The following is a 13732-nucleotide window of genomic DNA, read 5'->3' as shown; positions in this document are numbered from 1 at the left end:
AGTGGTAGTACAGTGGTAGTATTCATCGTGGAGGCAAATGCAAGAGTGGAAAGGTGTAAAAGGAGGCAGAAAAGGTTGACTTAAACCTAGTACACACTATTATTTTTTTTTTGTTCAACTCAGTGGGCTAAGCGGAAAAAACTGAAGAGCTTGGCAGGTGATCCTGTACTAACAATCTGATGTTATTGTGTTCAGAAAGGGGCACTGCCCTCCTGCCAGAACACACCGGATCTTATGGCATTCATACTAATAATTTCTAATTGTCAGGCTACTTGCCTAATGAAAGATACCGATAACAATAAAATATTAGCTTTGTATCAGCTGTGCTGTTTGGTTCAACCTACTGAAGGGTTAACACTGCTGTGCTGCCAGGATACCACACCACAGAAAAATCTATAACATAATTCCATTTTCTCTTATTTGTCATCATTGTATACTTCTCTGACTGATTAGCTCATGATTCTTGTTCACCTTGTCAAAAAAATTAAACCTGATGAGGTACTGACAACAGTTTTAGTTTGGTGTTTATGTTCCGCCTTGAAAAAATATAGAATCAGCCCCAATGAATAACCCCAGCAACATTAACAATCCAAACATTAACAATAATTTTGAAATTCTGTCAGTCAAAGTTATCATGCATGTAACTTACTATTTATGACATTCTACAATTGCAAATCTACACACCACACCATATTAGCTTGATTTGGCTCAAAACCACACTGTATGCTTTATTGGTATTCTAGTAAACTACAGTCATATGCATATGAGTATGTAAACTACATTTATATATCATAATGGGGTTTATTTACTAAGGCTGGAGAGTGCAAAATCAGGCTCACTTCTGTATAGAAACCAATCAGCTTCTAACCTCAGCTTGTTCATTTAAGCTTTGGCAATAAAACCTTGAAGCTGATTGGCCTCTATGCAGAAGTGAGCCTGATTTTGCACTCTTTAACTGTAGTAAATAAACCCCAATGTGAAGCTAACTGTTAATTTACATATTCCCTTAATTGACAGCATCTCACTTTGCTAAATTAGCGTTTAAGAGTTTGTCTGGAAAAAAAATCTTCAGTTAAGTATCTGAAAATACAAGCACATTTGCCTATTAAAAATCTGTAATCTGCAATATATATATATATATATATATATATACTCTGTATATCAAAAATATATTATGCCATATTTTAGTTTCACAATTTTTAGAACCAAATACGAGAAAGAAAAGCAGTGAAAGTTGTTGCTATTCAAAAAAGAGTAAATAAACAATAACTGGTTATATAGATCTATAGATTGATGTATGAAATAAAAAGTGATCATACAAAAAGTATAATTTTGCTGGTGTCTCACCTGATTTAGTTCATTATATTCCCTTGGCTCAGAGCTAAGTGTAGGATCATTGATCATTTCACTTAATTGTGGAAAGTTTATAGGCTTATTCAGTGTAGATCCAGTAAAATCTGCAGCAGGAGGGAAACAAATTGGATAACATTGTCCAGAAGACTCTGGAGGAGCCATCCTCACCTCCATGTATTTTAAAGTCCCATCAGTGTTCAAGTAAAGTGTTGGTTTATATTGATCCAAATAGGATGTAGATTTACTTGGAAAGCAAGACACACAATTGCTTTCATAATTCTTTCTAAGGCATCTGACGAGTAATATAGTAAATGTAACAAGAAACACCATGCTAATTGCTGCTAAGGAAATTATTAGATACAAAGTCATGTCTGTCCTTGATTTAGAATTTGTAAGAAAATCATGGGATTTGGGGCTTTCCTGAGCAATAGTCTCCATTATATTTACAATCAGAGTGACTGTAGAGGACAGTGATGGCTCCCCATGGTCACTGACAGAAATTACAAGTCGATGTTCTGTGTTATCCGTCTCCTGTAATCCTCGCAGAGTTCTGACTTCTCCTGTATATTCAGAGATGTGAAACAAATCTGGACTGCCAGACTGAAGAAGACTATAGATGAGCCAAGCATTGTGGCCAGAATCCAGATCCACTGCAGATACTTTACTGACTAAATATCCAGCAGATGCAGATCTGGGAATGGTTTCTTGTGCCATAACTTCCCCTGAATTCTCTGGGTATAATATTGAGGGATAATTGTCATTTGTATCCTGAATAAATATAAAGACTGAAACATTGGAAAACAGCTTTGGGGATCCAGAATCTTCCACTCTTGCAGTGATCTGCAGAACTTGGAGCTGTTCATAGTCAAAGGAGCGCTGGGCATAAATATTACCAGTGTCGGAGTTAATGTAGACAAATGAAGAGACAGGAGAGCCGTCTATGTGGTTCTCTGCTATGGAGAAAATGAGCTTTGCATTAACTCCCTCATCTGGATCTCCAGCAGATACTGTACACAGCAGTCTGCCAGGATCATTGTTTTCTGATATGAAGGCATTGTAAGCAGACTGCAGAAATGCTGGAAGATTATCATTAACATCAGAAATATTAATAATGATTGTAGCCTGGCTGCTTAAAGAAGGAGAGCCAAGATCAGAAGCGATCAGTGTAATAGTATATTGTGAGACTTTCTCCCTGTCCAGATGTCCACTAGTAACCAGTGTATAACGGTTTGACATGGGCTGGCATTTAAAGGGTAAATCTGATGGGGTTTCCAGTTTGACTTCCCCGTTTTTACCAGAATCCCTGTCTCTGACTGTGATAAATCCAATAACAGTCCCAATTGGGGCACTTTCAGGCACTTCATTATTCTTAGAGGTAAATGTTATTTCAGGAGTATTATCATTTACATCCTCTACTTCCAACTGAACAACACATCGTCCTTCAAGTTTTGGTGATCCTTTATCAACTGCTCTAACAAAGAGTTCATATGCATTGGAGTCCTCAAAATCCACAGTTCCTGTGGTAAATATTTCACCAGTCTGTGGATTTAAATCAAATATTTGCTTTGCAGAATCTAGTGTACGCTGATCAAATGAAAATGTAAACTCACTATTTGCACCATCATCTAAATCAGTAGCATTAAGTTTTATAATAGATGTTTTTAAAGGGAGATTTTCCTGGACATTGATTTTATAACGTGGCTGATCAAACACTGGTGCATTGTCATTAATATCTAGCACAATAACAGTTATCTGAGTAGATCCTGATCGGGGAGGCTCTCCTCCATCAACAGCAGTGAGAACAAGCTTGTGTTCAGATTTCTCCTCTCTGTCTAGGATTTTTTCCAAAACTAATTCTCCAATCAGTGTTCCATCCTTTCGATTTGTAACAGACAAAGACAAATATGGATTTGGAGACAATTGGTACAGAGTAACACCATTATTTCCTACATCAGGATCTTTTGCATTCTCCAAGGGGAACTGCACCCCTGGACTTGCTATTAGCTCAGTAATCTTTATAATTTGATTATTGTTTGAAAAATATGGTGAATTATCATTGATGTCTAGAACTGTAATTTCCAGGCTGAAAAGCTCCAAAGGATTCTCAGCTACAACCTCTAAATGCAGCAAACAGCTAGAGCTAGATCCACACAGGCTCTCTCTATCAATCCTCTCTTCCACAATCAAAGATCCATATTCATGATATATGGCAAAAAGGTTGTTGCTTCCTTCTGATCTCAAGCTCAGCCTGCGTCTATTAACATCTGCTAGTTTTAAGCCCAGATCCTGAGCTAAATTCCCCACTACAGTCCCTGGATCTGATTCCTCTACAATAGAATAATGAAGCTGCCCAGAGACCCAGCCCCAGCTATAAAGGAGAAAGAAGAAAGCTACTTGCCAATGCCATTTCCATGCCTTGGAAAAGCTTTGATAGTCCATATCTTAAATCCTTGTTTTGGTACAGTATAGAATGCACATCCTTTTAGAATCCAGTAATCTGTTTAGTGTAAATTGCAATCATTTTTCTGCAAATGCCTCTTCTGTAATGAAATCATCTCATCGGAGCAGCAGCTCTTCTTTGTGTGTGAGAAGGAAGATGGGAGGGTGAATCACTGAGCCAGGGGGTGGAGTGCAGAGATGAATTGAGCAGAGCCACTAGTATAACTGAAACATCCTTGATAGGATGACGTGTCTGCCCTCTTCTGGCCAGTTATAATTATTACATCCTTACTGTGATATTATTTATTTTTATATTTCCTGAAATATTTATATTTATTAAAGGTTTAATCAGAAAATGTGTCTTGTAATTTACTATAATACTAAGTCTTTGTACACTGGATCTTCAACATAATTAGTAAAAAAATGGCAATTGTATTAATTCATACAGCTCAAAAATGAGCAAATGAGTACCATGTTCCATTTTAAACTGAATAAGACACTTATTTATAAATCTGTTAATCCGGTTACTATTAATAAATAAATGCCCCTTATTTTAGACCAAAGTACAATTGAGCATAGTTTGTTTTTCTTGCATTAATTTCTACAATGATTTTACTTAAAATGTATTTTATTGATATTCAGATAATACCTTACAAAATATCAACTATGTTTGAATGTGGAAAGTCTGTAAAGTGTGATGATAGATATAGATGGGCAGTAATCACAAGAAATCTTTATCACATTTGATTAAAGAAACTGTGCACTGGGAGAATCTTCAGGCTCACAGAGAACTCCTCCTGAAAATGAAAATTCTAAATGCCTACCAGTTGTGTAGATATGATGACTTCAAAACCTTGTAAGGTACTAACCTGGAGCAAAAATGTAGGTCAGAAATTTTGATTTCACTCCAATTTGCAGATTTGATGGATTTTTGTCCGTCCGGATGTTAGTGATTCAAAAAATACTTAAGACAGAAACATCCAGATAACTGGTATTATGAGAAGGTAATCAGCAGTAACACAACATGTAGTTCTCTCATTACACGCAGGTATTATACATGTTGCAGGTATTAAAGCGGAATTCCACTCGTTTTTCACTTCATTAAAAGTCAGCAGCTACTGCTGACTTTTAATAAATACACACTCAGCTGTCCCATGGTCCAGCGATGCGGCCGCCCGAATCCTCACTCCTCTCCACCTCCTCTACACGACGCCGTCATGGCAACAGTGGGCACACTGCTGTGACAGCTTGCAGCTTCACAGTCAGGCACACACTGCACATGTGCGTGTAACGCTGCTCTCTCCTAGTGGCCAGGCAATCTTCTGGGACCTGTGACATGTCCCAGAAGATTGTAGAGAAGGAAGGGCCGCCTAGGCGGCGAGAAGACGGAAGGAGGAAGTAGGACAGGATGTACCTGTCAAAATCAGGTACCCACTCCCTCCCCCCAAAAAAAATGACATGCCAAATGTGGCATGCAAGGAGCAATGAGTGCTTAAAGCAGAAGTTACACTTTTGGGTGGAACTCCGCTTTAAAAAAAACTAGCATCCAACAGATGTAGAGCTTGTTTTCTTTGAAAGGGCTTTCCAACACTGGCCTAGGAGGTGTAAACCTTAACTAAAGAAAGTCAAACATTTTGAGCATTCAATTAACTATCGGGCATTCCCCACTTATCAGACTGCAAATGGAAAATGCCTTTGGTCTAATATACTGCATACCTAGTGTATGCTGTAGCATTATAAGTATTTTCCTGTCCTTTGTGTATAGTAAGAGATTTGTACTGGACTAAATTGTTCCGTATAACCAAACTGTGGGTCTAACTGCACTGCAGTTATACTTAGGTTCCTGCCTTGCATAGGTCCATAATACCTTACATTATAATCATACTGTATACAAGTACCTATCTATATTTAGCCTAAATGTGAGATATTTTTATTGTGCAACAACACAGCAAACAAAAGTCCTGGATGGCTTAACTCTAATGTAAAAATGCATATAAAAGCAAAGGAATACAAAAAATACAAGGCTGAGGGATCATCACCAGCATTCAGACTTTACAAAGAATGCAACAAGATATTTAAGGGTGCAATTAGGGTGGCTAAGATAGAACATGAAAGACACATAGCGGAGGAGAGCAAAAATAATCCCAAGAAACTCTTTAAGTATATAAACAGTAAAAAAGGGAGGACAGACCATATTGGCCCCATAAAGAATGAGGAAGGACATCTGGATACAAAGGATGGGGAGATGGCGAAGGTATTGAATTTATTCTAGTCTTCACGAGGGAATTGGGGATCTTCAGTAACCAAAACTGCAGTGTTTGTCCTCATGACATATCACAAGAAGCACCCTCATGGCTAACAGAGGACAGAATTAGAAATAGACTTGGGAAACTTAACATTAATAATTCACCGGGACCAGATGGCTTGCCCCCTAGTAGACTCAGTCAAGTAATTGCCAGACCATTGTTCCTAATTTTTACTGACGGTCTACTGACTGGAATAGTACCAGCTGATTGGAGAAAAGCCAATGTAGCATCAATATTTAAGAAAGGGCCAAAATAAATCCCTGGGAATTACAGACCAGTTAGCCTAACATCAATAGTATGCAAGCTCTTGGGGATGATAAGGGACTATATACAAGATTTTAGTAATGAAAATGGTATCATTAGCAGTAATCAGCATTGATTCATGAAGAATCGTTCTTGCCAAACAAATATATTAACCTTCTATGAGGAGGTGAGGTGCCATCTAGATAAAGGAAGGCCCGCAGATGTGGTGTATCTGGATTTTGCAAAAGCATTTGAAACAGTTCCCCATGAACGTTTACTGTACAAAATAAGGTTCGTTGGCATGGACCATAGCATGGATTGAAAACTGGCTACAAGGGCAAGTTCAGAGGGTGGTTATAAATGGGGAATACTCGGAATGGTCAGGGGTGGGAAGTGGGGTCCCCCAAGGTTCTGTGCTGGGACCAATCCTATTTAATTTGTTCATAAATGACTGGAGGATGGGGTAAACAGCTCAATCTCTGCATTTGCGGACGACACTAAGCTAAGCAGGGCAATAACTTCTCCGCAGGATGTGGAAACCTTGCAAGAAGATCTGAACAAATTATTGGGGTGGGCAACTGCATGGCAAATGAGGTTTAATGTAGAAAAATGTAAAATAATGCATTTGGGTGGCAAAAATATCAATGCAAACTATTCACTGGGGTGAATCTCTGGAGGAATCTAGGATAGAAAAGGAACTAGCGGTCCTAGTAGATGATAGGCTCAGTAATGGCATGCAATGCCAAGCTGCTGCTAACAAAGCATACAGAGACGGTGAGAGTGTCGCCGTTGATAGCCGGCTTCATAAGAGGCCCTGCAGTTGATAAAATATCATTGTATGCAGATGATACTCTCCTATATTTGGGAGATACCTCCACTTCACTACTAAACGTAATGTCTATAATCACACAATTTGGCACCTTCTCTGGCTTCTCCATAAACTGGAGCAAGTCGGCCCTCCTACCCTTGGATGAACTTACAGCTCCGCTGCCAGAGTGCGCCCGATCCCTTCAAGTTGTCTCCTCATTCAAGTATTTGGGAGTGCAGGTTACTCCGGATACTTCCAAATATCTAACCCTGAATTTACTCCCTAATCCCTATGATCACTAAGATACAAACCAAATGCAGCGCCTGGTACAAGCTACCCATTTCTGTCACCAGTAGGGCCAATCTTATAAAAATGGTATGGGCGCCGCAGCTACTATACATACTACATAATTCCCTGCAATGGATCCCACGTAGGTGGTTCACATGTATTGACACTATATTTAGAAGCCTCCTTTGGAAGAAAAATATTGCTAGAATCAAATTATCCACATTGCAGTACAGTAAAGACCAGGGGGGGTTGGCAGTCCCTAACATGCGACTCTATTTCCTGGCCTCACAACTGCAGCATCTGGGTGGCTGGGGAGAAGTTGATATGACAGAGCCTAATCGTAACATACTATTCCATGTCACATCGGGCCTTCCTGCAGCTTCACATCTTGAGGCAGATCTCCCCCAATACCCCAAATCGATGCCTACCATAAACTTACTGACCAAACTATGGTGCCTCATTAAACATAGCCTGGGTATGAGGGGCTTCACAATGTATACCCCACTGTGGCGTAATCCTTGTTACCCGGAACTGCAGAAACTGGAGGGGTTCCAGTCCTGGGAGGCTAAGGGCATTAGGTACATATCACAACTCTATTTATAGACCATCTTTAAATCCTTCACTGACTTGCAGGAGGAGTTTGGGCTACCAAGACACAACTTTTATAGATACCTCCAACTCCGGCATGCTGTGCAATCACAGTCACGGCTGTCCAGGTTGGAACACATAGAAAATCCGATCATGACTTACATTCTTAACACACAGAATAAAAAGGGGATGATCTCACAAATATATAACACACTCTCATTTAGATCGCAGGATGCAGCAAAACTTCAGTGTAGACATAGGTGGGAGCAGGACCTAGGAGAGATTGGGGGTGAGGACTGGAAACTGTGTTTACAGTCTCTGCCAATCATCTCGGTGTCTCCATCATACAGGCTCTCCCAACTCTTCATTTTACACAGAACTTACCGTACTTCGGTGCTGCTTCACAGATGGGGCAGGAGGGACTCCCCTCTGTGCCCCAGATTACGGGGCTAACGGGGATCTTATACACTTGATGTGGCGTTGCCCAAAATTATTCAGCTATTGGACTACGGTAACTAATACCATATCACACATATATCGATCCACTGTTCCACTACACCTGGTCCCATGCTTGTTGGGTGCGGTGGATGAGGAATTTTTCATCCCCCCAGCTAATATAGCAGTCTCAAGATTACTATATCTGCATGCAAGCAAGCTCATCTATGGTTATAACCACATAGCCCAACAATGAAACAATGGATCAAACAGGTTAATAATACTATATTTAAAGAAAAACTGACGTATCAACACAGAAATGCGATTAATAAGTTCTATAAAACCTGGCAGCCCTGGCTGGACACTCTGGGTTTGGTACCCTCTCAGCTAGTTCTCGATAGACTACTCCAAATGTAGACTTCTAGCTCCCTAAAAGTATTAGCCAACTGTCTGTACCATGTTACAATAATACAAAGCCTTGAGCCAGCTCAAAGAATTAGGGTTCATTCTTAATACCTCCTTTCCTAGGGGTTAACCAGCAGTATGGACCGCTATGACCTAACCAGGTCCTGGTTGTCAGTAGAGGCATTAGCTAGTTTCACCTTCCCGTTGGAAGGTAGTTAGTTCAATAACAGTTCCCCTTTTTGTTTAGGACTATCAGTGTGTCATGTACATTGTTACCAACCTACTAAAGAAATATACGGAACTAAAACCATTGACGGAACATACCTGATATAAGTATATTGTTAGAAATGTTATGACTAAGTTCCATGCTTTAGACCAACAACTGAATATAATACTGTTGCTAATGTATACCTGAAGTTATTACAATGTATCTGTTTACAGTGTACATCTGTTTTTGTGACACAATAAAAACTTTTCTGATTAAAAAAAAAACCCAAAGCATACAGGATATTGGCATGCATTAAAAAGGGGATTAACTCCAGGGATAAAGCAATAACTCTCCCACTCTACAAGACTCTGGTCCGGCCACACCTGGAATATGCTGTCCAGTTCTGGGCACCAGTCCTCAAGAAGGATGTGCTGGAAATGGAGCGAGTACAAAGAAGGGTAACAACAAAGCTAATAAAGTGTCTGGAGGACATTAGTTATGAGGAAAGGTTGCGAACACTGAACTTATCCTCTCTGGAGAAGAGGCGCTTGAGAGGGGATATGATTTCAATTTACAAATACAATACTGGGGACCCCACAATAGGAATAGAAAAATAGGGAATTCAATAAGACACGTGGCCACTCACTAAAATTAGAAGAAAAGAGGTTTAACCTTAAATTGTGTAGAGGGTTCTTTACTGTAAGAGCGGCAAGAATGTGGAATTCCCTTCCATAGGCGGTGGTTTCAGCGGGGGGGGGCATCAATGGTTTCAAAAAACTATTAGATAAGCACCTGAACAACCACAACATACAGGGATATACAATGTAATACTGACATATAATTACACACATAGGTTGGACTTGATGGACTTGTGTCTTTTTTCAACCTCACCTACTATGTAACTATGTCTATGTGTAACAACAGTCAAATAAAATGTACAGTTTCCTCCGGTTCTATGAAAACACCTTTTTTACACTGACCTCAGCCTTTACATTCTGTCACAAATCTGTCTAAAAACAACCATAGCATTACCATCTTAAAACGTTTGGCAAATATTTAGCAATTTGGTAAACAGGTAAACAGCTATGGCCCCCCTCCTCATAAGCCACCTTTCATTTTGCTACCCATTTCACAATGACTCTTATTTACCTCTTTTTCCACTAAAAGACTGTTGGCTCTTCCAACTTTTGTATCCACCATTAAACCAAATACCTTGAAAGCTCTTTCACTTCTGTGTTCTTCCCTTATACCATTATAAATTGTAAATCACCTTCTGTATCCTCCATTAAACCCTAATATATTGTAAGCTCATTACACCATTGATAACATAAAAACAAATACATTGTTGAAAAAGAGAAGCTATTAAGAAAAAAAAAACAAAAACAAACAAATAAACAGTACATCCCATATCCCCCTCCCCCTTAAGCACAGGGGTTCACTCTGCTGTGCTAAGCATATATATATATAATGTGGGGCTTCATACAAGGCCGCATTTCATGAATGGGTGAGTTGTGGGGTATGCATTAGTTAGTATATCGGCGAACAATATCTGCTTTCCATAATAAATGACCCCCTATACTTATCAAAGTACTTTCCATGTCACGGACAATGCTAATAATAAGAGGCATGGTGCTAAGAAGGATCTGAGCAGTGGGATATTTGCAAAACACACATAATACCTTCATGTTTCTTCACACTATTTTGAGTTCACACTCACAGTATATTGTAATCAACCTTATTTATAAAAGTCTGCTGGTTAATGTGCCAGGGTGCAATCAACTTGCAGTGTGTAACTTGGAAAACCAATTTTAAACCAGCAATGCTGAGCAGTCCCTGGAAAGCATGCATCAACACCTTAATTAGGACTTCTCACTGAGGTAATACTGTAAACAGGAAAAATGCAGTCCTATGAGTGCTCACCTTTTACAACAGCTTGTAGGTTTTGTTGTAGAAATGATCCCTGCCAGGCTCCCAATTTCCAACAGTGGTATGGGAAAAGAAGCCCAGCATGTGAGCTTTTCACACTGGGGAAGACAAACTGGGGTACAAAATAAATTACCCTGCTCTTGTTTATTTGGGGTGTTTGTCCATGCAAAGGTCTAACCCACCCTCTTCCCAGCTCACACCTCCTACAGCTATTCACTCCTTCCGATTCAACCCTTGTATGCTGACAGTGATGGTCTTAGGGGATGCCCATATAGTTCATAAGGTTTAAAAAAACTGGCCACTGGAAATCATCTCAGACTGCCTAGGTTGCCTTGTGGGTGGACTTGATAACTGACCCATAACAGACCTTAGAACTGCTCACCACTGAGGGCAGCTTCTTATGTAGTGTCAATGTCCCTCTTCTAATTACTCCTCCTTCTCAGGAGTTTAGCATGTAAGGTCCTAAAGTGTTTAACTGCATGTCCTAAGGTGTTTAACTGCTTAGTGTTAGCTAGCTTTTGATTAGCTGCAGGTACAGACCAATTAGAAGTTGGCACTGTGTAGTCTCACCTCTTGTTGGATACTATTCACTTCAAAGCAGTGTGTAGAATAAGGTTCATTTGCAGCTTTAGTTTATTTCTAATTTCTCCACATTGTAATTCAAGAGTAATTGTGTATCTAACGGTCAACAAAGTTAACTGTTAAACTAAAGACAGAAAAATGACCTGAGAATCAATCAGTTTTTTCTTAGAACCAGGGCTGCTGTTATAAATCAATGGGCCCCATGCAGCCTACCAAAGAGGGCCCCCTTCCCCTGTCTGAAAGTGACTGAGGACATAAATTTATCAGTCCATGTTTATGTAGCCATAGTTGCACAGATGAATAAATAGGTAGCCCTATGAGGCGTCCTGCTCATTCACATATTGAAGCATAGTAAACACAGTTCACTATGCTTCAGTGATAAATGGACACATGAGTGATTGGTACCGTTCGCTCACTGTGTTTATTTGGGAAAGGAAGGGGCCAGCAAATGACATATTTACCAGCATCTTCCCCCACTCCATCTTAAAACATCCCCCTGTGTTCCCGCAGCAGCTGCCGGTGGGAAAGGAGAGAAGGGAAACCGTCAGTGATGTGGGGGAAATGGGCACAAAGGGAGACCCAGACAGCAGATGGAAGAGGCGCATGTGATAGTACATTACAGTTGGCAGCGCTGCAGTGCGGGGGGAGGGTGGGCAGAAGAGGATCAGCATCTACAATAAGATAGTATAGCCAGGCTTTCTGCTCAACAGGTGCCCAGGCCCCAATTTTCAACTGATGGGGCCTGGGCCCAGTACAGGAGGACTGACTGTACTACCTTATCAGTGGCAATGCCTTAGAACAGTTGGATTTGAGAGGGCTGGTTTGCAGAAAAAGGTGCCACAGATATATGAATTAAGTAGAATTTTCGTCAACACAAACACATAGAAAAACAGACTTGAAATTAATCGCTATCTTAAATATCTTTCAGTTCTTTATTGCCCTGGGTGTCAGCTTCATGTGACAATAGCACAATAAGGTCTGTATTATATTATAGGCCTTTAATGGACAATTCTAAAAGCATATAAATGCAGGTAATGATTGTTCAATGGTGCCATTCACACTGCGCGTTTACCTGCATTTATGTAAATTTAGCTGTGTTTTCAGAGGAAATAGAATTCAGTTTGTCCAGAATCTTATTAGAAACTCTAAACACAGCTAAACCTATACATTCATCTAAAAGCACCTGAATGCAACTAAACCTGCTTTAAAACAGCAACATTAAACAAGAACAGGAAAATTAGGTCTGTGAAGCATAAAAGTTTTCTGCATTTTGAGAACATAAATGCAGGATTGCAAGTGATTATGGCCTAAAAACACAATAAATATAATGATTGAATTGTTGTCAATTGAGTGCACGCATAAATTGGCGGCTTACATAAAAATACACTAGTTTTTCAATGAAAATGATGTGGCCTGTTAACTACCAATACATTGGTTGGAATCATAACTAAAATTTGTTTTTCTCCTGACAAGACCTATTGAGTGCTGTGTCCCTTTCCATAATTTTAGAATAAACTAACATCTCGTTACTTTTGATTGCTTCATCCAATACATTTTAATTAAAAAAAAAATATCATCAGCTTAAAAGTGAAGTACAGTAAATTAGTTTTGTACAGAAAAAACTACTGCCATCTCACCTGATGTGTTTCATTAAACCAGCTGTCAGAAGTGGGGTTAGGCTCTGCTATTTGAGTACTATTTTGATATTTTGCAAGGGTTGTGGAGGGAATATTTGCTGTTGCAGGAAAACAAGGTGGATAACAAGATCCTGGAGGTTCTTGAGGAGCCATCCTCACTTCCATGTACTTTAATGTCCCATCTGTGTTCAGGTAAAGTGTTGGTTTATACTGATCAATATAAGACACAGGGAGAGATTTGTTTGGAAAACAAGAACCACAACTGCTGTCATAATTCTTTCTAAGGCACCTTACCAATAATATCACAAATGTTACCAAGGAAACCAAGCTGATGGCTACAAGAGAAATAATAAGATATAATGTCATATTTGGTGTTGATTTAGAATTTGTAAGAAAATCATGAGACTTTGGACTTTCCTGCATAATATTCTCCATTATATTTACAATCAGAGTGACTGTAGAGGACAGTGATGGCTCCCCATGGTCACTGACAGAAATGAGAAGTCGATGTTCT

At 39.5% G+C, this 13732-nt stretch overlaps 1 protein-coding gene across 48 annotated transcripts in view; it reads right to left on the bottom strand.

Annotated features, from left to right (window-relative positions):
- LOC141132494 (protocadherin gamma-C5-like) overlaps positions 1-13732 on the bottom strand; it is a 751191-nt gene that overhangs the window by 112178 nt on the left and 625281 nt on the right. For 2 of the 48 annotated variants that reach the window (XM_073620971.1, XM_073620984.1), the window contains exon 1: positions 1348-3959. The exons of the other annotated variants lie outside the window; for them this stretch is intronic. In XM_073620971.1, coding sequence (XP_073477072.1) covers positions 1348-3792 — 2445 coding nt within the window. In that variant the 5' untranslated portion in view covers positions 3793-3959. Of the gene's footprint in view, positions 1-1347; positions 3960-13732 lie in introns of those variants that run through there. 48 annotated transcript variants of the gene reach the window in all.

Source organism: Aquarana catesbeiana, linkage group LG03 (assembly GCF_042186555.1).
Source record: "Aquarana catesbeiana isolate 2022-GZ linkage group LG03, ASM4218655v1, whole genome shotgun sequence".
Lineage (NCBI taxonomy): Eukaryota > Metazoa > Chordata > Amphibia > Anura > Ranidae > Aquarana > Aquarana catesbeiana.
Note: the sequence above shows the minus strand (reverse complement) of the source record. Positions and strands in the feature narration are given on the sequence as shown.